Raw genomic sequence first — 24,056 nt, 5'->3', positions numbered from 1 at the left:
GACAGGACGGGGACGCAGGATGGAGCAGCACATACCAGGATGGAGACCATATACCAATATAAATGCTCGCCACCCGGGCGTAGAACGGGTTCAATAGCTAGTATATATATATACACATTTCTGATTTTTTTAAAGCCGCTAAAATAGTAAGCCCATATAGATTTGTTCTCGCCATGGAGAATTGTGCTGTCAGCTCATCTGTACCGTACAATGGACGCAGTAAAAACAAAATCCGCAGAATAATGGTGGAATTGAAAGCTACAACTCGACCCTCAAAAACAAGTCCTGAAAAAGTCACAGCTCATGGAAGAATGGAAGGGAAGGGAAAAAACGGGATAATTGCAGGACTGTTGCGCGACGTCCTCTGTCAGCAAAAACTAAATATGGGTGGAGTCATGTTTTAATTAACAGCTCCGCCCCCACAGGCCGCACCATATTACTCTCCCCGCCCATTCAATTGTCAATCATTATATGTATACGCCCATAAACACGCCTTCCCATTGTGACGTCGTCGTATCCGGCGTCGCTAATTGGTTGATAACAAATCTCCCCTCGGCTAGCAATTTTCTCTTATGACAAGACTTGGCGGCACTCACATTGATCGCAGTCTTGATTTTGATTGGCTGCTTTATCTGTCAATCACATGGCTTCTTTATTGTGATTGGACACTTTTTTAATTCTTGCTTCCGTTTCCGATCGCTAGTCTTTTTTGCAATAACAATACAGTGTAGCCGCGGCGGGGGCCGTGCTCCTCCTCCTCCTCAGTCCTGGAGACGGGAGCAACAATGGAGGCTGCGTCCCGGCATGTCCCTGCAGGGGGCGAGCTGTGACGGCGCGCTGTCTGCTGGGAAGTGCGGAGCCTGTAGGGGAGACACGTATGGAGCGTGAGCAGTGATGGCAGCAGGGTGCAGCCCCCGCAGGGAGACGTAGAGGGTGGTCTATAGAGGAGTGTCTGCAGCCCCCAGGTGAGACCAAGGGGCAGGGGCAACTGTTCGGAAAATGGATCTGTCAAATACTTGTAGGGCATGCTGTAACTTGTAGTCCCACAGGGGTCATCAATCTGTTGCTTTTCAGCTGAACTACAAGAACCAGCATGCCTTTCTAGTAGGGGATTTATTTTAAACCTTTGGCTTGTTAGCTGTTGTAGAACTACAACTCCCAGCATGCTTTTGTTTTTTTTAGTGGGGATTTAATTAAAAAAAAATGCTGTTTTTAATTTGCGTTGTATGCTGGGAGTTGTAGTTTTGCAATGCCTGGATCGCTTACATGTTGGAGCCCAGTCTCCAGGGCAAGTGGATCGCGCCCGCATTTAAAGGGATGAGGATTTGATGCATTTATATTGGGGGATTGCTATTTTTGCAGTTGCTGACTCCCATCATCCCTTTTTTTGTAGATTTTGGGCTGCTCCGCAACACACTCTGCGCAGTCACAGATCATAATGGAAATGAATGGGACGACATTTCGACCTGCGAAGTACAAGTACTAAAAAATGGAGCGAAAAAAAATTCCACCCGGTTCTGACTTCTTACAACATATTGCGTTACCGTGCGGGTCATAATGTCGCCCCGTTCACTTACATTATGCTGCGAGACATACGAGGGAATCGGGGCCGATCATACAAATCCTCTCCCAGTGTCAGTGCGCTGTGCTCCGATCCTCCGGTGTGATAACATGGGAGCACGTGCGCGGAGGAGACGGAGAAAGTAACTTCTCCACTTTCTTCATTCGCTTTCTGTAGTAACTGCACTCGGATGGCATCAGAGTGCAATCTGGTGTTTTAGTCACACTCGTAGACCTTGGATGGGTGCGCGTCATTGAATATCAGAGCCACTCGCCGCCACTGTCATTACGAATCGGCATGAGAAAATAATTGCAGATCTGCACTGGGCCGAGTGCTATGCGATAAAACATCACACAGCACTCCGCCATGTTATACGCTTCTGAAGGCGCGACTTCGTTTTTAATCAAATTGAAGCTATCCTGCCGGCAAAATTAGCTTCAAGGGGTCTTTCATGTTTGGTGACTTTTTTTTTAATGTTAATGCATATACTGTAATTTGGGCGAAAAATATCTTTTGTAACCATGTTTCATTCTAAATGTTGCACTGTTTGCCTTCTATAGCATCTCTGCTGCGTTAACTATTGCTGGCTGCAGAATGAGTAAACTGAGAATCCATCAGGGAGCTCATTCAGATTGAGTCATGGGTGCGATTGTAACTGTTTTTTCTTTTTCTCCGAGTTCCTCTCAACATATGACGACATCAAGGTTGAATGTGCATGGAAACAAAAACCTGTAAAAGGCAGGTAAATGCACGTCTGCCATTTTCAGACACTCGGCCACATTCCAACTAGACTTGCTTAACTCCTAGTGAGCAAAGCTTCGCACGTCTAGTCTGAATGTTGCCGGGAGTGTGCATGTTGTTTGTGCAGCGGAGAATCCTGACAGCGCGCGGATCTAATGCTTTGAGCATTCAGAGGTCTGCAGTCGCATAGACTTTTGTCACAAATCTGGACAACCCCTTTAAGGTTCCAGTCTTTTTGCTATATGTGTAAATGGGCGATCATCACAAGCTGGATTTATCTGACCCCTACAATAGCTTGTAGGCTTTTCCTAGCAGCAAGGAGGTGACTAAATAATCTGCCAAGACTCCGATTAAAGGGGAAGGCCCAGGGATTAGTCCGCAGGTTGCGGCAGGCATTCCTTTATCCTCGGGCAATCTGTCATGGGTCTTTGTGCAGAATATCTGAAGGTTCGTCAGGACAGATTACCGGCATTAATTGTCAGTGTATGAGTCACTATAGGAATCCAGTAAGCGTAGGAGACATGGACGGGGGGCTCGCCGTGCTGGCAGATGGAGCGAGGTGCGGCCGTGGTGGGGTGGCTCTGATCTCCGCAGGAGATTATCACAGTAGGTGGCGTACAATGGGGGTCTGCAGCTGTCATAATACACGGGGAGCGCTTCATTGTTCGCCTCTCGTGAAATAGTCGCCATTTTCAGCTTAGCATCGGGGTCCGTTTCGTGGGTCTGGATCGGGGGGTGTGCCCGCAGACCTTTCATATTTTAGTACTTGATCACATGTATCCAAGCAGTGGTGGGAAGATCAACTTCTGGAATCCCGGTTGCCCTCATGGATCTCGAAAATGGGGCTCTTCATTGTCTATGGCACTGCTGTAAAAGCTGTACTCTGCAGTCCAATAGACAGTGGATGGACGGGCACTGTGCGTGCTCAACCATTAGTCTAGAGTTGGTTGGATCCCGGCTGTCAGCAGGTTAGCACCTGCTCTGAGGAAGGGTAATAGCTTGCATTTTTAGTACAATTCTTTTAAAGGAATCTGTCAGCACAGGATGACTGTTCAAACTAAGCACGTGCGCTCGGGGCACCCTTGGTGTGGCTGAGCAGTCCAGTGCACATTCCTATCTTTTCCTCCTCTTTAATAATAACTCGCTCCGGCGTTACAGGAGCCAAATTGGGGGGGGGGGGGGAGAAAGATTTGTGCCAAGGTGCACTGAACTGCTGCACTGAACTGCTCGGCCACACCAAGGGTGCACCTGACGCTTGTGCTTGGTTTGAACGGTCATTTTTCTGCTGACAGATTCCATTTAAAGAGTCATTTCCAAAACTGAAATTTATGCTCTGTCTATAGGATTCCGTTACCAGTCACATGGTTCTGCGGAGCCCCATCTTGTATGGAGCGGATACTTGACCTATTCAACTCTCATTGTGTATGAGACTGCTGGATAAAATGGAGTGCTGTGATCCGCTGGTTCCTGCAGTCCAAAAGCCAAGCATGTGCACTTCCATTCTGCTCAAGATGGGGATTTGCGGTGTCCCATTTTCAAAGTCCAAAGGTCCACTTTCCTGATTTGGGGGTCCTTTTTTTAATGGATAGTGTCTGTCTAATTTTTTTTGAAACGCCCCTTTAAAATTTGCAGTATTGGTTGACGAGGTTACTGGTTCTGTAATATGAACAGTACAACCTTCCTACTAAATGAAATAAAGCAGCAGAGCTCTGTGCATCGAAGCTGAAGATGGGGAGGGATGCTGCTGTCCGCAGAGCAAGTGACAGGAAGAGCAGATTCCTGCAAAATGTAGTTTTGAGACGGAATGGGAATCTGTCAGCAGGTTTTTGCTATGTAATCTAAGATTATTATTATTATTATTATTTATTATTATAGCGCCATTTATTCCATGGCGCTTTACATGTGAGGAGGGGTATACATAATAAAACAAGTACAATAATCTAAATAATCTAAAGATCAGCATGATGTAGGGACTGAGACCCTGATTCCAGCGATGTGCCAGGTACAGGGCTGTATTTTGTGGTTTTAATAAAATCAGTGTTTTATTAGCAGGACGTTATTACTAGAAGGCTAGGTGTCTTGTCACAGAAAGCTGCCCAATCAGTGGTGTGGGTGAGGTTATACACAGCTCAGCATATTCAGAGCTCTGCTAGATCTGCAGCAGAGAAAACCGTGATTGTTTCTGCTGCACACAGAAAACTGTGACACATCACTGGAATCAGGGTCTCTGCCTCTACCTCTTTCTGCAGTCAGATTACATAGCAAAAACCTGCAGACGCATTTTCTTTAAGAGCAGGACAAAAGTATCGGGGCAGGTAAAAAAAAAATAAAAGCCGGGAGATCGGAATATTCACAGTAGTCAGTAATGAAGGGTCTGTGGTGTATTATTGCACCGTGTGTGATGTGGAAATAGGATCTCGGATCGCCCCTTTAGGCTGTGTGCACACATTGCGGATTAGGCTTAGGAATTTCTGGTCCGGATTCTGCCTCTCCTGGCAGAAAACGCACCTATGGATTTGTCTCATTTGTCGCTACTTCTTTTAAACCGCAGCGGGTTTTCCGCAAAGTGTGCACAGCTCTTTTTTTTTTTTTTTCTCATTGATTTACATTGCACTGTAAATCAATTGCTGATCTGCAGCGTTTCTGCACTTCAAAAAACGCTCCGAATCCGCAACGTCTGCACATAGCCTTAGGGTATGTGCACACATTGCGGATTCTCTGCGGATCCGCAGCGTTTTTTTGAGGTGCAGAAACGCTGCAGATCAGCAATTGATTTACAGTACAATGTAAATCAATGAGAAAAAAAAAATCTTCAGCGTTTTTGTACCCATTCCATTATAGAAAACCGCAGGGGTAAAAGACGCAGCAAATCCGCAAGAAAACCGCAGCAAAAACGCACAAAAAACGCTGCGGAACTGCACAAAATACGCGACAAATCCGCAGGTGTGTTTTCTGCCAGGAGAGGCAGAGTCCGCACCAGAAATTCCTAAACCTAATCCGCAACGTGTGCACATAGCCTAAGGCCATGTTCACACAGTGCGTTTTTTACCGCGGAACCGCGGCGGTTTTGCGGCTGCGGTTCCGCAGCTGTTTTCCATGCAGGGTACAGTACACTGTACCCTATGGAAAACAGGACACACTGTGCACATGGTCCGGAAATTGTAAAAAAAAAGACGCGCTGAATAGCTCCCGGAAAAAAGGAGCATGTCAATTCTTCTTCCTGAACCGCAGCGGTTCTGCACCCATAGACCTCCATTGTGAGGTCAAAATCGCAGTAAAACCCGCAGATCAAAAATATATCTGCGGGTTTTACTGCGATTTGATGTGCAGAACCGCTGCAGCAGGAAGTGCGGGGGAGCGGGCGGAAGTGCGTGGGCGGAGTGTGGCTGCCCCCCCGTGCTCCGATGCCCCCCCCCCCCGTGCTCCGATGCCCCCCCCCCAGTGCTCCGATGCCCCCCCCCGTGCCCTAATCTCCCCCCCTTATACTTACCCGGCGTCCCGGTGTCCGTCCGGCCGTCTTCTCCCTGGGCGCCGCCATCTTGCAAAATGGCGGGCGCATGCGCAGTGCGCCCGCCGAATCTGCCGGCCGGCAGATTCGCTCCAAAGTGCATTTTGATCACTGAGATAGGTTATATCTCAGTGATCAAAATAAAAAAATAGTAAATGACACCCCCCCACTTTGTCACCCCCATTGGTAGGGACAATAAAAAAAAATTAAGAATTTTTTTTTTTTTTTTTCACTAAGGTTAGAATAGGGTTAGGGTTAGGGGTAGGGGTAGGGGTAGGGTTAGGGGTAGGGTTAGGTATTTTCAGCCATTTTAGCCCTAAAAAGCTTCCTAGGAAACACACAGTAAAAAAAGGATAAAAAAAACGCATCAAAAAACGCATCAAAAAACGCATCAAAAACGCATCAAAAAAGGACAAAAAAAGGACCTGCGTTTTCTGCCAAGAGCTGCAGTTTTTTAAAAAAAACTGTCCTGAAAAAAAAAGGATGGAAATCCTGAACGTGTGAACATACCCTAAATCTTCCAGTCGCATTCAGTGAGTATCTCGGCGCTTCCTGTGTGAAATGATGGCCGGTCATGAGATCTCCCTCCACGTCTGACTCCTCTTTCCCTGGAGTCCTGTGATGTGTCCAGTGTCTGTCTGCAGCATGAGACCCGGTGTCAGGAGGTCGGCACCAAACATGCAGATACATTGCCTCTGGACACGTCACCGCTAATTCTCCGAGCTGCTTATTCCTGGACCCATAACGGGGGAGAAGGATCCGGACACCTAATGCGTCTGGAATGTGGGACCTGGCGCACACAGCTGGCGGAGGCCGCTGCTCCAATTACAAGGCCATTTTGTTATATTTGGCATCTTCTGTGGACCAGATCAGTTTATTTATTTTTCTGTTTATTCCCCTTTTTTATTTTAGCTCATTTGTCGAGATAAACAGAGATTATCGCTTGCTCGCCCTCTAGCTCACTCTGTCGCTTGTCCTCTAGCTCGTTCTGTGGCTCGCGCTCTCTCTCGCTCGTTCTGTGGCTCGCGCTCTCTCTCGCTCGTTCTGTGGCTCGCGCTCTCTCGCTCGTTCTGTGGCTCGCGCTCTCTCTCGCTCGTTCTGTGGCTCGCGCTCTCTCTCGCTCGTTCTGTGGCTCGCGCTCTCTCTCGCTCGTTCTGTGGCTCGCGCTCTCTCTCGCTCGTTCTGTGGCTCGCGCTCTCTCTCGCTCGTTCTGTGGCTCGCGCTCTCTCTCGCTCGTTCTGTGGCTCGCGCTCTCTCTCGCTCGTTCTGTGGCTCGCGCTCTCTCTCGCTCGTTCTGTGGCTCGCGCTCTCTCTCGCTCGTTCTGTGGCTCGCGCTCTCTCTCGCTCGTTCTGTGGCTCGCGCTCTCTCTCGCTCGTTCTGTGGCTCGCGCTCTCTCTCGCTCGTTCTGTGGCTCGCGCTCTCTCTCGCTCGTTCTGTGGCTCGCGCTCTCTCTCGCTCGTTCTGTGGCTCGCGCTCTCTCTCGCTCGTTCTGTGGCTCGCGCTCTCTCTCGCTCGTTCTGTGGCTCGCGCTCTCTCTCGCTCGTTCTGTGGCTCGCGCTCTCTCTCGCTCGTTCTGTGGCTCGCGCTCTCTCTCGCTCGTTCTGTGGCTCGCGCTCTCTCTCGCTCGTTCTGTGGCTCGCGCTCTCTCTCGCTCGTTCTGTGGCTCGCGCGCTCTCTCGCTCGTTCTGTGGCTCGCGCGCTCTCTCTCGCTCGTTCTGTGGCTCGCGCGCTCTCTCTCTCTCGCTCGTTCTGTGGCTCGCGCGCTCTCTCTCTCTCGCTCGTTCTGTGGCTCGCGCGCTCTCTCTCTCTCGCTCGTTCTGTGGCTCGCGCGCTCTCTCTCTCTCGCTCGTTCTGTGGCTCGCGCGCTCTCTCTCTCTCGCTTGTTCTGTGGCTCGCGCGCTCTCTCTCTCTCGCTTGTTCTGTGGCTCGCGCGCTCTCTCTCTCTCGCTTGTTCTGTGGCTCGCGCGCTCTCTCTCTCTCGCTTGTTCTGTGGCTCGCGCGCTCTCTCTCTCTCGCTTGTTCTGTGGCTCGCGCGCTCTCTCTCTCTCGCTTGTTCTGTGGCTCGCGCGCTCTCTCTCTCTCTCGCTTGTTCTGTGGCTCGCGCGCTCTCTCTCTCTCGCTTGTTCTGTGGCTCGCGCGCTCTCTCTCTCTCGCTTGTTCTGTGGCTCGCGTGCTCTCTCTCTCTCGCTTGTTCTGTGGCTCGCGCGCTCTCTCTCTCTCGCTCGTTCTGTGGCTCGCGCGCTCTCTCTCTCTCGCTTGTTCTGTGGCTCGCGCGCTCTCTCTCTCTCGCTTGTTCTGTGGCTCGCGTGCTCTCTCTCTCTCGCTTGTTCTGTGGCTCGCGCGCTCTCTCTCTCTCGCTTGTTCTGTGGCTCGCGCGCTGACTCACAGGGTTCCCAAAGACAAACAAACCCTGTGTAGTTGCATCATAAAGGGTTGACATTTAGTAATAATAATAATAATTTTATTTATATAGCGCCAACATATTCCGCAGCGCTTTACAAATTATAGAGGGGACTTGTACAGACAATAGACATTACAGCATAACAGAAATACAGTTCAAAACAGATACCAGGAGGAATGAGGGCCCTGCTCGCAAGCTACAAACTATGAGGAAAAGGGGAGACACGAGAGGTGGATGGTAACAATTGCTTTAGTTATTCGGACCAGCTATAGTGTAAGGCTCAGGTGTTCATGTAAAGCTGCATGCACCAGTTAACTACCTAAGTATGTAGCAGTACAGACACAGAGGGCTAATACTGCATAAAGTGTATGAGAACATGATGCGAGGAACCTGATTATGTTTTTTTTTTTTTTTTTTTTGTGATAGGCCACACAGGGATCGTTAGGTTAATGCGTTGAGGCGGTAGGCCAGTCTGAACAAATGAGTTTTTAGGGCACGCTTAAAACTGTGGGGATTGGGGATTAATCGTATTAACCTAGGTAGTGCATTCCAAAGAATCGGCGCAGCACGTGTAAAGTCTTGGAGACGGGAGTGGGCGGTTCTGATTATTGAGGATGCTAACCTGAGGTCATTAGCGGAGCGGAGGGCACGGGTAGGGTGGTAGACTGATACCAGGGAGGAGATGTAGGGTGGTGCTGAGCCATGGAGTGCTTTGTGGATGAGGGTAGTAGTTTTGTACTGGATTCTGGAGTGGATGGGTAACCAGTGTAATGACTGGCACAGGGTAGAGGCATCGGTGTAACGGTTGGTGAGGAATATGATCCTGGCAGCAGCATTCAGGACAGATTGGAGCGGGGAGAGTTTGGTAAGAGGGAGGCCGATTAGTAGAGAGTTGCAATAGTCCAGACGAGAATGAATAAGTGAAACAGTAAGAGTTTTTGCAGAGTCGAAAGTAAGAGAAGGGCGAATTCTAGAAATGTTTTTGAGATGCAGGTAAGAAGAGCGAGCCAGTGATCGGATGTGGGGGGTGAATGAAAGCTCGGAATCAAGTATGGCCCCAAGGCAGCGGACATGTTGCTTTGGAGTAATGGTGGAACCGCACACGGAGATGGCAATGTCAGGCAAAGGTAGGTTAATAGAGGGAGAAAACACTAGGAGTTCAGTTTTCGACAGGTTCTGTTTCAGATAGAGGGAGGACATGATGTTAGAGACAGCGGTAAGACAATCACTGGTGTTTTCTAAAAAGGTCGGTGTGATATCAGGAGAAGAAGTGTATAATTGGGTGTCGTCAGCATAGAGATGGTACTGGAAACCAAATCTACTGATTGTTTGTCCAATAGGGGCAGTATACAACGAGAAGAGGAGGGGGCCTAGGACTGATCCTTGAGGAACCCCAACAGTAAGGGGAAGGTGAGAGGAGGAGGAACCAGCAAAACATACAGTGAAGGATCGGTCAGAGAGATAGGAGGAGAACCAGGAGAGAACGGTGTCCTTGAGGCCGAAGGAGCGGAGCATAGTGAGGAGGAGCTGATGATCCACAGTGTCAAATGCTGCAGAGAGATCCAAGAGAATTAGCATGGAGTAGTGACCATTAGATTTAGCTGTTAGTAGGTCATTAGAGACTTTAATGAGGGCAGTTTCAGTAGAGTGTAAAGAGCGGAAACCAGATTGAAGAGGGTCGAGAAGAGAGTTATCTGAGAGATAGCGGGTAAGACGGGAGTGGACCAGACGTTCGAGGAGTTTAGAGATGAAGGGAAGATTAGAGACAGGTCTATAATTAGCGGCACAGTTTTGATCGAGGGATGGTTTTTTAAGTAATGGATGTATGATGGCATGCTTAAATGAGGAGGGAAAAATACCGGAAGTGAGGGAAAGGTTGAATATTTTTGTTAGGTGAGAGGTGACAGCCGGGGAAAGGGACTGGAGGAGATGTGACGGAATGGGGTCACTGGTGCAAGTGGTCGGGCGAGAAGATGCAAGGAGCCTGCTTACTTCTTCTTCTGTAACTGCTTCAAAGTCAGAGAGTGAACTAGATGCAGTGGGGGAGGGAGGACAGTGCATGGTATGAAGAGATTGGGAGATGATTTCCTGTCGAATGTGGTCAATTTTTTCTTTGAAGTAATTGGCCAGATCGTCAGCACGGAGATCCGTGGTTGGGGCCTGCTCTCTTGGGTTGAGTAGGGACTGGAACGTGTCAGAGACGTTTAGGGTTATTGGACAGGGAGGTGATGAGGGTGTTGAAATAGGTTTGTTTGGAGAGGTGAAGGGCAGAATTGTATGTCTTTAGCATGAACTTATAATGGATGAAATCTTTGGGTAGATTAGATTTTCTCCACAGACGTTCGGCGCACCTGGAGCACCGCTGCAGTATAAAACACAGTTGTTGTTAGATATCTTACCACTCTCTATATCGGCGATCATGGCGATGTTTTACCTGACTGCGGGATCAGAATACACTCATTTGTAGTCTGTAGCTATGATGATGAATAAGTCTGTGTTTGAGCTGTACACTCCTATTGATACTTCAAGACTGGAGAGTTGCTGCATTTTGTTATAGAAAATATATTGGGTCAATGAAAAAAAGACTTATAAAGGGAATCTCAGCAGTTTTTTTTTTTTTTATGAAATCCAAGATCAGCCTCGTGTAGGGACGGAGACCCTGATTCCAGCGATGTCACTTACTAGGCTGTGTGTTGCTGTATCAATACAATCAGTGTATCGGTGGGAAATTATCACTAGAAGACTAGGTGCATCGTGCCTCCTGGTCCAACCACGCCCCACCGCTGACTGACACATTTCTGTGTACACTGTATATTGACAGTGGTGTGGGCAGGGTTATACACCGCTCAGAATTTAGTGCTCTGCTAGATCTGCAGCAGAGCTCTGAATTTGTATCACAACTCCTGCACCCAGTAACCTAAGTGACACATCACTGCAATCAGGATCTATTTCACTACATCATTGTCAGATTACATAGCTGCTGAGAGATTCCCTTTTAAAGAGGTATTCCCATCCCACGCTTGTCATCCTGCCTGGAATAACCAAAGTGCTCATTCGTTAACTGATCGCATAGTTTATGCCAGCATGCAAATCATTATTAGCAGCATAACTGGGTGTGCTGCCGCGACATAATCCATGTACGGGACCAAATTGATCCAAATTTGTCTTTTTACCTTCATCGCTGTGTTGTCTTCCTAGGTGGAAATGCCGCACTGTTTTGCCTACGGCTGCACCAACCATAGTGGGAAGCTGCCCTCGGCGGTCTCCATGCACTCTTTTCCCAAGGAGCTGCCTCTTGCAGAAACCTGGATACATCACAGCCGCACCGATGTAGGCAACGTGCAGGAGTTTGTACGGGACACATTGCTGAAGAACCCGGGACACTTTGTTCTTTGCTCCGAGCATTTTGAGGAAGACATGTTTGAGATGGCCGGCGATTCGCCTCTGATTCCATCTGAACCGAACCACAAACGAACGAGACGGAAATTAAAAGCGAGTGCGGTTCCAACTCTCTTCCTGACCGGAGCTTCGAAGCTACGTAGACAGGCGGCTCAACACCTGAAGATTCATGAACGGAAGCAGGTAATGATTGTGTCTTGTGTGTAGATCACCTTGGTCAACATCCAGATTTGAGTCCCAACATCTCTACTTACGGTAAGCGTTGGTCTCTGCACAGGAGAAAAACATTTTCCCGATCTCTGTGACGGAGGAGGTTGGCTGACTGGCTCATTTCAGTAGCACACTTGTCATGTGTTTATTTTACCGTTACATTTTTTTTCAGCTTTTGGACAATCTTCTTGAGCAGCAGAAGCGACCTAGACTAATAGAAGAGACAACCAGTCCGTCCACATCCCAGGATTCTGCGGCACTAACGGTACTTGAGAACAATTGATATGACTTCTTCTAGCCCAAAATATAACGCCTAAGGCCGAATTCAGACTTCGGTCTATGAGCCATGATGTAGCGACCGCCTGCGGTTCTCCTGACCCAAACTCAACAGCCTTATTTATGCCTATGAGGTTGTCACGTTCCTGTCAAGAGACCCACAGCCAGTTGTACTCGGAACATGATGTATAGACGTCTGGATGACTCCAAAACTGGGACATCTCCTCCAGGCAATACACCAATAAGGCGTATGAGTCGCGTTAATCACTTAGGTCACATTGATGCCCGTGTTCATCAGCGCCGTGGTCACAGTGCGTGGAGAGGTCTCAGAAGCTCTTACGTAGCTGGCATCTGTCCCTACCGGCAGCCACAGCTGAACTCCGGTCGCTGCTATTAACTATTTAGATGCTGATGGATCTCTGATAGCAGCATATAAATAGTAGATAGCAGTACAGGCATGCACTGGATTCCCATGACATAATTGCGGTGCTCCAGTTGGTTACCATGGCTGAAAAATCCTCTGTCTTATAATACAGGAGGAGGACCCAGGACACGAACGTCCACGAAAACTCCAGCTCTGGAGAAGAAAACTCCTTCCTCTGAAGTCCCAGTTTCTGAAGGACAGATTCAGCCCTGTTCCCAGAGCATTGCAGAGAAAGGTAAGTCCGCCTGATGTGCTTCTAATAGTAAGAATGCGCTGTCTCCTGTATTCTCCGACCGTAAGTAGTCATGGCCCATCATACAGTCCTAAAGTGGGTGAGCAAGTGTGTTGTTCTCTCATGAAAGTGAATCTGTCACTAGATTTCACTATACAAACTGCATACATTATCAAAATATCTTACACCTGATGAGGCAGTTGTAATTACTTTGAGAAACCATGGTACGTTTGCTGTATAATCCTAATATTAGAATGATTTTGAGTCCATCTGTAGAGTGAAAGCGCTCATGAGTCCGATTTATTTAGTCTCCTCCCACCTAGTCTGACAGCTGCAGCTTGTACTGAGCAGTGTGACGTCTCAGCAGGGAGGAGGGGCACTGAGGATCTGTTATGACCTGGTGGTTTAGGAGCAACATGGGACGAGCTCTGAAGGAGGTGGTACCTGTACTGACCGCAGTCCCTAAGCTCAACACAACACTAGAAGTAGCCGTGGGATGCTCCTGTCACTCCCTAGGCATCCCGTCACAGCCTGAGAACTAACTACCCCTAAAGATAGAAACAGGAAAACTATCTTGCCTCAGAGAAAATCCCCAAAGGATAGATAGCCCCCCACAAGTAATGACTGTGAGTGGAGAGGGAATAGACATACACAGAATGAAACCAGGATGTAGCACGGGAGGCCAGTCTAGCTAGATAGGACAGGATAAAATACTGTGCGGTCAGTATTAAAAACTACAAAAATCCACACAGAGTTTACAAAAATCTCCACACCTGACTAAAGGTGTGGAGGGTAAATCTGCTTCCCAGAGCTTCCAGCTTAACTGAATTAATTCATACTGACAAGCTGGACAAAACATAGAATGCACAGAACGAATAAGTCCACAACATGTGGACAGAAAAGAGCAAAGCAAGGACTTATCTTTGCTGAACTGGTCAGGATATCAGGGAAATCCAAGAGAGATGTGAATCCAACCAGGAACCATTGACAAGTGGCACTGGCTGAAGGGAAGAGCTAGGCATAAATAGCCGAGCAGAAAGACAATCAGTGGAAGCAGCTGTAGACTGCTAAATCCAAGGAGCAGCCATTCCACTTAAAACCACCGGAGGGAGCCCAAGAGCAGAACTCACAAAAGTGCCACTTACAACCACCGGAGGGAGCCCAAGAGCGGAATTCACAACAGAGCTGTCAGTTAGGCAATGTGGGTGGAGATAGTCTAAAGGATTACACTGCTGTCCTAATATAGATTTTAACAGCAAGTACACCAGTCTCATGAGGTCTAAGATCGATTTCATTGCCTGCGTACTTTGTATTATAAAATTTGGTGATGGACCCGCTAATGGATTTTCCCTGAGGCCAAGCATGCACGTGTTCTCAATGAGCAAGGGGAATAAGGTGCTGTCAGACCCCTGTGAAGGAAACTTTTCCCCTGTGAAAACAAAGTATTGGGCATCCTGAAATCCAACATGCCTGATCCTTTTTTCCCTGATCTCTCCTGTCGAGGGGTTGAGAGTGTTATCAGTGGAGAAATCCCATTATATTGCGGTATATAGAGCAAGGGCTTTGGCAAAGAATGCCGGATTGCATTCGAAACTCGTTAACTTTGTACTTCCGGTCTCCCTACGTCATATTTTCTAGGAATAGGTTTTTAAAGATCAAATTTGTAATATTATTTAATATTTATATATTTTATTAATATTATTATATTTTATATTTTTTAACAGAAGCTGGAACGTTTTCCTTTTCTATAGCACTAGACCGCAGGTTTAAGTTCCCTTAGGGGAAAAAAAAAAATCAAATCCTCCCTATTTTACCCTTTCTTACTCAACCATTGCTCCAGTCTTTGTTTTTTGACTGCATTGGTGACCTAATTTAGACAGAGAACATCAACACTGCAGCCAATCACTGAGCTCAGCGACCTGTGCCGTTTAGCTCAGTGTTTGGCTGCAGTGGTTATGCTTACTGTAGTTGTAGCGTCACCGCTGCAGCTAAACACATTGACCGATGCTGGAGCAGGGGAGCATGAGTACTGTCTGTCTCTGTTATTTTACGTTACAGGAAGCGTCTGGGTTCCACTTTTCTAAAACCCCTTTAAACTGAAGATTGTCAGCGTGAAATGCACCAGTTATGCCTTTAAAATTGGTAAATCTCCGCCTACTGTGATCAGATTTTCGCTCCTCTTTAATTTCTGTACCGTCGTTGACCGCACACCCTCCTGCTTTCCCACCTGGTTTTCTCCCTATTTTTAGGGGTTCTTATAGGGGCTCACCAGTCTTGTCGTTGGGTGCGCACTTTAATTCTGGCTGTATTGTATGACTGGTGCACCAATGGCGCCCGCTGTGGTAGGGACCCATAGGGGTGGTATAACCATGGGATGGACGTATCGCAGTGCGGACCTTCATAAATGTCTGTTTCAGACCCCGGCCACTCTGAATCGGATCGCGGTTTATTTCTCGGACGAGGAGTGGGAAATGCTGGAGGAATGGCAAAGAGATCTCTACAAGAACATGATGAAGGAGAACTACGAAGCTTTAATATCACTTGGTAAGAACAACAGTGTAATAGCCGCAATAAAAGTAAAGGGGCATTCCAGCATCAAATGTTTTTGTTTTTTTGCATGTCTAAAGCTTGGTCCCATCAATATTCTGGCTGTGGAATTTTATATCATATTTTCACCATAATTGTATAAGCAAAACCCAAAAATAATTACGGAATTGTGCTTTTTTTTTTTTTTCAATTTTTTTTTTTCCTTCTCCCTCATTTTATTTTTTTATTTTTTTTTAAACCTTAAATGGTAAAATTCATTTCCATTTAAAACTACAATAGAACAAGCCCTCAAGTCATGGCTTACTCTTGGAAGAAGTGTAGGAGAAAAGCAAAATTTAAAAAATGGAGGAGCGCCAACATGATGGGGGTTAAGTCACTAGACCTAGAGGGAGGTTATCTGGATTCATTGCGATATCACTTGTCTTTATTTCCTAGTATTAGGGCTCACTCCCATCACCGTATTATTGTGATCCATCCACCAACACAACATCGGATCACACTCGGACCAATGTTATTCTATGGGGCCGTGCATGTCCAAGTTGTTAATATTCGGACCGCACTGGGCCATGCAAGTCAATGAGTCATTGGAAACCATCGCGCACTGATAGAGTGAAGACGATGGATCATTTTTTGTTTTTCCATCTTCTCCTCATCCAAGAGAATTGGATCACACTTTGCAGAGTGTCATTTGAGCAATCGGCCCGATTCTCTCACACGAAAGAATTTACGGTCATCTGCACCCACCCTAAGGGTGGACATTTGCCTTAGATAGTTGTCAGCCGATGGGAATAAAGGATGGGGTAGAGTGAAACCCAACGTGCCCGCTCCTCCTTTCCCCTTATAGTTGAGAGCCGTAACACCTACGTACATATTAGACAGTTGTCCGGTCGTGCCACAATAGTCAAATTTGCTGACTATATCTAATTTGTATGAGGGCCTCTTGATGGCCTTTTCTTATCTTTTTGGAGAAAGGCTCTAAAATGTAGATGTTGATGGTGACGGGGTTACAGCGAAACATAAAAACCACATATGGGGCGAGACGGCTGCCGGAGATTCATTGTCTTCTCAAGATATCACCGAGGTCTCCAACAATGAAGCATTTCTCTCTCGTCACGTTCAGCTGATGTATATGTGCTTTTCGTTAGGTTATCCCACCGTCAATCCCAACATATTAATGAAGATCAAACAGGAGGAAATCATGCGCTACACGGATCAGTGTTCCTCTGATGACTTGGAGGAGTTGGGTGGCACCAAAACAGGTGACTTTATCCTAATTTTCCTCGACCACTTGTGTTTTTTTTTTTTTTTAAATATTGATGCTTAGGAAACCAAAATCCCCAATGTAATTATTAATCCCTGCCTTGCTTTAGCGACAACGATGCATCTACATCGACCATATCTAAGGATCATCCAGAGCTAAACGTCTTACCAATGTTTTTTTCTAAAGAGAAAATTAGTTTTGTCTGACTGTTCACACGAGTTTGACACCAGTTCTGGAAAATGTTCTGAAATTTAGATTCTGGTTCCAGGGGTCAATTAGATGATTACATGATTATAGATAATGACTACTGGATTTTAATAAATAGGTGTGAAGAAATTTCCTTTATTTTTTTTTCTTTGGACTATAAAACGCACTTTTTAGCAAGAAAAACCTCTTGCTTAAAAGTGTGCCTGTTTTATACTTTGGAGGCAGCTTCCTGTGATGGAGGAGAACGATAACACAGCGTCCATTTTGACCACTGAGAGAATTGTTCTCTCCTCCTGCTGCACGCTGATGTATGTGATCAGTGTAGAGCAGAGGAGAGGAAGTCAGCGGGTCCTGCATGGAGGCTCCACGACGTTCTGAGCAGCTGAAGAACCTTCCACCTGACTGGGTCCAGGACTTTTCATGTCATGTGATCAGTTAGATGCCTGGAAGGAACTGCAAGATGTGGTAATTTATAGCGTGTACTTGTGTATGTATCAGAGCTATGTGTGTGTAAATGTTCATGTAGCAGAGCTGTGTGTGTGTAAATGTACATGTAGCAGTGCTGTGTGTGTGTAAATGTACATGTAGCAGAGCTGTGTGTCTGTGTAAATGTACATGTAGCAGAGCTGTGTGTCTGTGTAAATGTACATGTAGCAGAGCTATGTGTGTGTAAATGTACATGTAGCAGAGCTATGTGTGTGTAAATGTACATGTAGCAGAGCTATGTGTGTGTAAATGTACATGTAGCAGAGCTGTGTGTGTGTAAATGTACATGTAGCAGAGCTGTGTGTGTGTAAATGTACATGTAGCAGAGCTGTGTGTCTGTGTAAATGTACATGTAGCAGAGCTGTGTGTGTGTAAATGTACATGTAGCAGAACTGTGTGTGTGTGTAATGCACATGTAGCAGAGCTGTGTGTGTAATGCACATGTAGCAGAGCTGTGTGTGTCTGTGTAAATGCACATGTAGCAGAACTGTGTGTGTGTGTGTAATGCACATGTAGCAGAGCTGTGTGTGTAATGCACATGTAGCAGAGCTGTGTGTGTCTGTGTAAATGCACATGTAGCAGAGCTGTGTGTGTCTGTGTAAATGCACATGTAGCAGAGCTGTGTGTGTCTGTGTAAATGTACATGTAGCAGAGCTGTGTGTCTGTGTAAATGTACATGTAGCAGAGCTGTGTGTGTGAATGTACATGTAGCAGAGCTGTGTGTCTGTGTAAATGTACATGTAGCAGAGCTGTGTGTGTCTGTGTAAATGTACATGTAGCAGAGCTGTGTGTGTGTAATTGTGCAGTTAGCAGACTTTCTGCTGTCTAATCCTGGAATGCATCTTATAGTGAGGTGCATCCTAGAATATTGAGAAATACGGTGATTTACTGTCCAAAAAGGATATTGGAAAGCCAGAGTCCGTTCAAAGCCAATCACCCGATTACATGCAACTGGCTGTGTGGCTTACACATAATTTAGCGATGGAGAAGTTAGAATTTATTGAGAAAAGGTTGACTGAACTTGTTGGATCGCTGCCTTTTTTCCCCACAACCCTAAGGCTAGGTTACACATTGCGTTAGGCAATCCGTTAAGCGCATAGCGCTAGTGGATTGCGCTAACGCAATGTTTATTTTGGGGCCGCGTTCGCCGTCCCCGCTAGCGCAGATCCCCGATCTGCGCTAGTGAGGGTCGGACCTCGGACGCTCCTAGGACGCTGCAAGCAGCGTCCGAGGTCCGTCACAAAGCACGGCACATCGCTAGCGCGTGCCGAAAATGGCATGCGCTAGCGATGCGCTACAGGCAAACATCACATTGCTGTCAATGGGTGCGCTAACGGACCCGTTGCACGGCGTTAATTGCGACATTTTCGCCGTGCAACGCCGTCCGTTAGCGTTATCCCATTAACGCAATGTGAACCTAGCTTTATAAGTAAAGTGATGACTAAATTCCAAGTATTTTTTGAGTGACCCAGAACCAGCAATTACTCTGAAAAAAATTATCTCTGTGCTTTTTTTTTTTTTCTTTCAAGTCTCTGCCAACGAGGAGGATGGGCTCCGATCAAAATGTAAATTTGATGCCGATCACTATTTAAAGGCTGATCTGCAATCGCATGGAGACATGAAGGGTTTCAGAGACTCATGTGAGTAAGAAATAACCTGGTCAGAGGTACCAATTAAATTTGCATTGGGGTCTTTTAAATTAAGAATTTCCCTCCCCACCCCCTTTTATTAAAGGCTTAGACTGGTTTAAAAAAATAAACACATGACCGCTGCAGCCAATCACTGTCCCCACCCCTGGCCTTGTGTTGTGTACTATTCGTGACTGTATTATTACCATGCGTACATGTAAGACTTGCTCCTTTCTACCTCCCTATAGCGTCCATGTTTTATGTTTCAGCAGATAACCATCCTATAGTAACGAGCCTTGAAGACGACAGTATGGACCTACTGGATGGACAGCAGGAACCTCTCTCCATGACGTACGCTCTTTCACAGTGTTTCAGCGATGGATTAAATGGTGAATTTTATCCGACGTCCAAATGGAAAGCAAGAAATATGGCATCTAATGGTTTTGCTACTTTCAGTCCTGATGAAAGAACTTTAGGTCCCATCACGGCGGTCCAGCAGATGGAGAGTCCATATGGCTGGTTCTTTTGTGAAAAGAATCTTTCCCGTACCGGCTTGGTATCAAAACATGGCAAATGTATGGAGCCAAGACCGTATAAGTGTTCAGAGTGCGATAAAAGCTTTACGGTTAAATCCAACTTGATTAAGCATCACCGTATTCACACCGGGGAGAGACCCTACAAGTGCACGCTCTGCTCCAAGAGCTTCAGCCGCAATTCACACCTGATCACCCACCAGCGAACACACACGGGGGAGAGGCCTTACAAGTGCAACGAGTGCGACAAGAGCTTCATCCAAAACTCTGTGCTGATCCAACACCAAAGGATCCACACGGGGGAGAGACCCTTCAAATGTGACGAATGCAGCAAAAGCTTCAGCCAGAAGTCGTGTCTCATACGTCACCAAAGAACTCACACTAGATAATGGTTGTCCAAGAACGGCCGACCACATGCAGGGTCTTTTTTTGGAATTTTAGAACCTAGCAAAGACCTAAACCAAACTGGAAATAATGGGGGGTGAAATGCGCAATAAAAAGGTCTGACGGGTGTAAGGAGATCTAGTATACGGTACCGCCATTGACCAGCGAGCGTACCGCCACTGTATCTTTGAACACTAATAGACTTTTGTATGAGTTTCGGGAAAGAGGTCTATTTTTTTTTTTTTTTGTACAAGGGCTCTTTCAGACATCCGTTTTTCTTCCACGTATGAGAAAAACTGATCGACTGTTCTGATCAGAGTTTACTCGGCGCATGGTCCGAGTCTCGTCCGATTTTCTCGCACGTGGAGACGTGAAAAAAGAAACACAAATTTCTCTACCTTCTCCATTTTGTCAGTCCGTGAAGATCGAACCACACTCAGATGTCATCTAATTGCGGTCTGATATACTTTTTATTTTCTATGGATCCATTGACTTGCATTGCCGATTTTAATCAGACCCTCGGATCAAAATAAGACCTGTCTTTGCGATTTTGCGCAGAGAAGAAAAAAATAAGACATATGCCCACAACTCCAATAGACTATCACTTGGCAGTATGAATGCTATCCTTTAAAAATGGCAGATAGAACTCATACGCAAAAATCAGACATCTGAACGAGCCTAAGTGCCACCCTTCTCCATTTTCTGTGTCTGGTATCACAGCATAGACACCTTCATTTATATAGAGCAGAAGTGCAATACTGCACATGGCCAGTGGGAATTCGTGAGGATCTCAGGCTCGGCCGGTCGGTTCACGTTGCGGGAATTTTTATAGGATACATATTTGGTATCGCTGGGTTCAGAATCGCCCAATCTGTCTTTCGCGCTGTTATAAAATGGCCCATATACTTGCATTGCCGATTTTAATCAGACCCTCAGATCAAAATAAGACATGTCTTTGCGATTTTGTGCAGAGAAGAAAAAAACGGTAATTAGTTCTTACCTGTAATTGTATTTCCAGGAATCCACCTGACAGCACCATTGGAGGACGTCCTTCTTACCCTCGGTGGAACAGGAACCACAAGCAGTTAAAAGGACCCTCCCCACTCCACCCACCAGTGATTTTCTAAGTACCACATCTGGATGGATGCAAAAGGAGAGTTTATTTACAATTGCACACCAATGTTACATCACATTAGTCAGTAGTATAAGCTTGCAGTGGGAGGGAACTAGTAGTGCTGTCAGGTGGATTCCTGGAAATACAATTACCGGTAAGAACTAATTACCGTTTTCCAGTCCACCACCTGACAGCACCATTGGAGAATACCAAAGGATTTTTAACTAGGGTGGGACTACTGCATGTAACACTTTTCTACCAAAAGCTAACTGGTCTGATACGACATCTAATTTATAGTGTCTAGCAAAGGTAGAAAGACTAGTCCAAGTCGCCGCCCTACAGATTTGCTCAGCTGAGGCACCCCCCTTCTCTGCCCATGATGTAGAAATAGCTCGTGTTGAGTGGGCCCTAAGAGTATCCAGGGGATCTTTCCCTTGGTCTGTATATGCTAGGCTAATTATGTTTTTAATCCACCTAGCAATGGTTGATTTTGCTGCTTTACAACCCCTATTTGGACCACCGTATTGTATAAATAGGTTGGTGTCCTGTCTCCAGCTTTGTCGTCCCCAAGTATTTTAGAACAGTCTCCCTAACGTCAAGGTTATGGTAGACCCCCTCTTTTGCGTTTTTAGGGTGTTGGCAGAAAGAAGGAAGGATTATCTCCTGATTTATATTGGTAGAGGATACTACTTTGGGGAGGAAAGCTGGGTTAGGTTTGAAGACTATTCTGTCGTCAAAGATTTGAAGATATGGATTCTGGAAAGAAAGAGCCTGCATCTCCCCCAGCCTTTTAGCCGATGTTATGGCAATTAGTAAAGCAGTCTTAAAGGAGAGATTGGCTATGTCCATATCTTCCGACAGTAAGTAACGGGTTTTACACAAAGTGTTAAGGACCAGGTTTAGGTCCCAAGGAGGAGTTGATTTCCTCACAAGTGGTCTCATTCTCTGCGTGGCCCTGGAAAATCTCGCTATCCAGGGATGGGAGGCTAGTGATGTATCAAAAAAGACACTAAGTGCTGCAATCTGTACTTTTAGAGTACTAAGCCGAAGGCCCTTGTCAAATCCGAGTTGCAGGAAATCGAGGATTCTGGGGATATCCGGTTTCGAAGTATCCACAGGACCTTCTCCCAGAAAGGAACAATACCGCTTCCAGATCTTGTTGTAAATCGCCGAAGTCACCGGCTTTCTGCTTGCCTGGAGTGTGGTAATGATATCTTCTGACAGGCCTCTGGATCTTAAGGTTTCCCGTTCAGGATCCAAGCAGATAGGTGAAGAGAATCTGGATTCTTGTGGAACACCGGACCTTGAAGTAGAAGGTCCTGCCTGTTCGGTAGTAAGACTGGTTCCTCTGTTGACATCCTGGATAGTGGAGAAAACCAGCTTCTTTTCGGCCAAAAAGGAACCACCAGGATTACGGTTGCTTTCTCGTCTCGTATCTTCCTGAGTGTCTTCGGTATCAGAGGAAGAGGCAGAAATGCGTACAGGAGACCTTCTCCCCAATACTGAGACAAGGCGTCTACTCCTGTGGCTCCATCTAGAGGATTCAGAGAGAAAAATGCTCTCATCTTTGTGTTCGACCTGGTGGCAAAGAGGTCCACCTGAGGTGTTCCCCATTTCTGGCATAGACTGCTGAATACTTCCGGGTTCAGTTCCCATTCTCCGGGATGTACCGACTTTCGGCTCAAGAAATCTGCTACCTGATTCTTGGCACCTTCCAGGTGAACTGCCGAGATGGATTTGACAGATCTTTCTGCCCACCTGAAAATCTGGTCTGCTAAGTGTTGCAGTGGTGGATGTCTCGGACCTCCCTGGTGTCTCAGAAATGCCACTGCTGTGACATTGTCGGACAGTATTCTCACGTGTCTGCCTCGGACCAATGACTGGGCCTGGCGCAACACTTTCCAGATCGCATATAGCTCCCTGAAATTTGACGATTTTGCAGCAATCTGAGGAGTCCATTCCCCCTGGTAGTATGTTCTTCCTATATGACCGCCCCATCCGTATTGACTGTCCTCTGTGGTCACCGTAACACAGGGATCGAGTATCCATGGAACTCCCTCTTTCAGGTTTCCCGGTGTGGTCCACCAGGTTAGGGATCTCTTTACCGACGGAGACACAACCATCTTCCTGTCTAGGGAACGGTTTCCTGTTCCAGGATCCTAGAACTTCTCTTTGCAACTCCCGCGAGTGGAATTGGCTCCATTTCACACAGGGTATGCATGCTGTCATGAAGCCGAGTATCCTCATTGCCTCTCTTATGGAGGGGGTACTTTTTCTGAACTGATGAATGTGCCTGATCAAGGCCTCTTGCCTGTCTTCTGGTAAAAAAGATGTTCTTAGATTGGAATCCAACATCACTCCCAAAAATTTTATTCTGGAATTTGGGACCAGGCAGGACTTCTTCCAGTTCACAATCCACCCCAGCTCCTGTAGGATGTAAAGAGTGAAAGTGCAGTCTATTTTGAGGAGTTTCTGTGATTTTGCCATTATCCGGAAGTCGTCCAGGTATGGGACAATGGTCACATTCTGGTTCCTTAGATAGGCCACAACTTCCGACATCAGCTTGGTAAAAATCCTGGGCGCTGAAGCATGCCCGAAGGGGAGACATCTGAACTGGAAGCGATGTACTATCCCCTTGTTCATTATGGCAAATCTCAGGAATCTTTGGTAGGAGATGTGTATCGGGACATGATAGTATGCGTTGCTTAGGTCTAGGGTACACATTACCATGTCTTTGTCTATTAGAGGCGTCGTGGACTTTATAGATTCCATCCGGAATCTTTTGTACCGGACCCATTTGTTTAGTAGTTTTAAATTTTTATAATCGTCCGGGAGTCCCTGGATGGTTTCTTTATTGAAAACAAATGGGAATAATGGCCTTTGCCTCTTTCTGAGATGGGAACTGGCACAATCGCCTCTAAATCCAACAGCTCCTGGATGTTTGTCCACATGGAGGAGTCGGAGAGCGGGCAGGGTCGGGTTACTACAAATCTTTCTGGGGGACTGCTGGAGAACTCTAATTTGTATCCCTGCGCAATCACCTGTAGAATCCAAGGATTCTGGGACACCTTCTGCCAACCCCCTAGAAATTTTTGTAATCGACCTCCCACCTTTGTCATTTATTTGACTTTGGTGTACCTGCA

At 46.6% G+C, this 24,056-nt stretch overlaps 1 protein-coding gene across 1 annotated transcript; it reads left to right on the top strand.

Annotated features, from left to right (window-relative positions):
* The first annotated feature begins 751 nt into the window (after positions 1-751).
* On the top strand, positions 752-20,355 carry LOC138661894 (zinc finger protein 793-like). Its single transcript, XM_069746850.1, has 8 exons — positions 752-965; positions 11,411-11,794; positions 11,994-12,086; positions 12,634-12,756; positions 15,171-15,297; positions 16,446-16,559; positions 18,784-18,894; positions 19,155-20,355. The coding sequence occupies exons 2-8, from the start codon at positions 11,417-11,419 to the stop codon at positions 19,802-19,804; spliced, it is 1,596 nt and encodes a 531-aa protein (XP_069602951.1). The 5' UTR covers positions 752-965; positions 11,411-11,416; the 3' UTR covers positions 19,805-20,355.
* The last annotated feature ends 3,701 nt before the right edge of the window (positions 20,356-24,056 follow it).

Source organism: Ranitomeya imitator, chromosome 2 (assembly GCF_032444005.1).
Source record: "Ranitomeya imitator isolate aRanImi1 chromosome 2, aRanImi1.pri, whole genome shotgun sequence".
Taxonomy (NCBI): Eukaryota; Metazoa; Chordata; class Amphibia; order Anura; family Dendrobatidae; genus Ranitomeya; species Ranitomeya imitator.
The sequence above is the reverse complement of the archived record's forward strand: the minus strand, read 5'-3'. Positions and strand labels throughout refer to the sequence as shown.

Bases quoted from the DNA above. Each gene is read 5' to 3' on its own strand.
- LOC138661894 (XM_069746850.1), top strand. From the start codon at position 11,417: ATGCCGCACTGTTTTGCCTACGGCTGCACCAACCATAGTGGGAAGCTG. The intron at 12,087-12,633 runs GTACTTGAGAAC...CTTATAATACAG, and splicing joins AGGATTCTGCGGCACTAACG to GAGGAGGACCCAGGACACGA. The intron at 18,895-19,154 runs GTGAGTAAGAAA...ATGTTTCAGCAG, and splicing joins GAAGGGTTTCAGAGACTCAT to ATAACCATCCTATAGTAACG.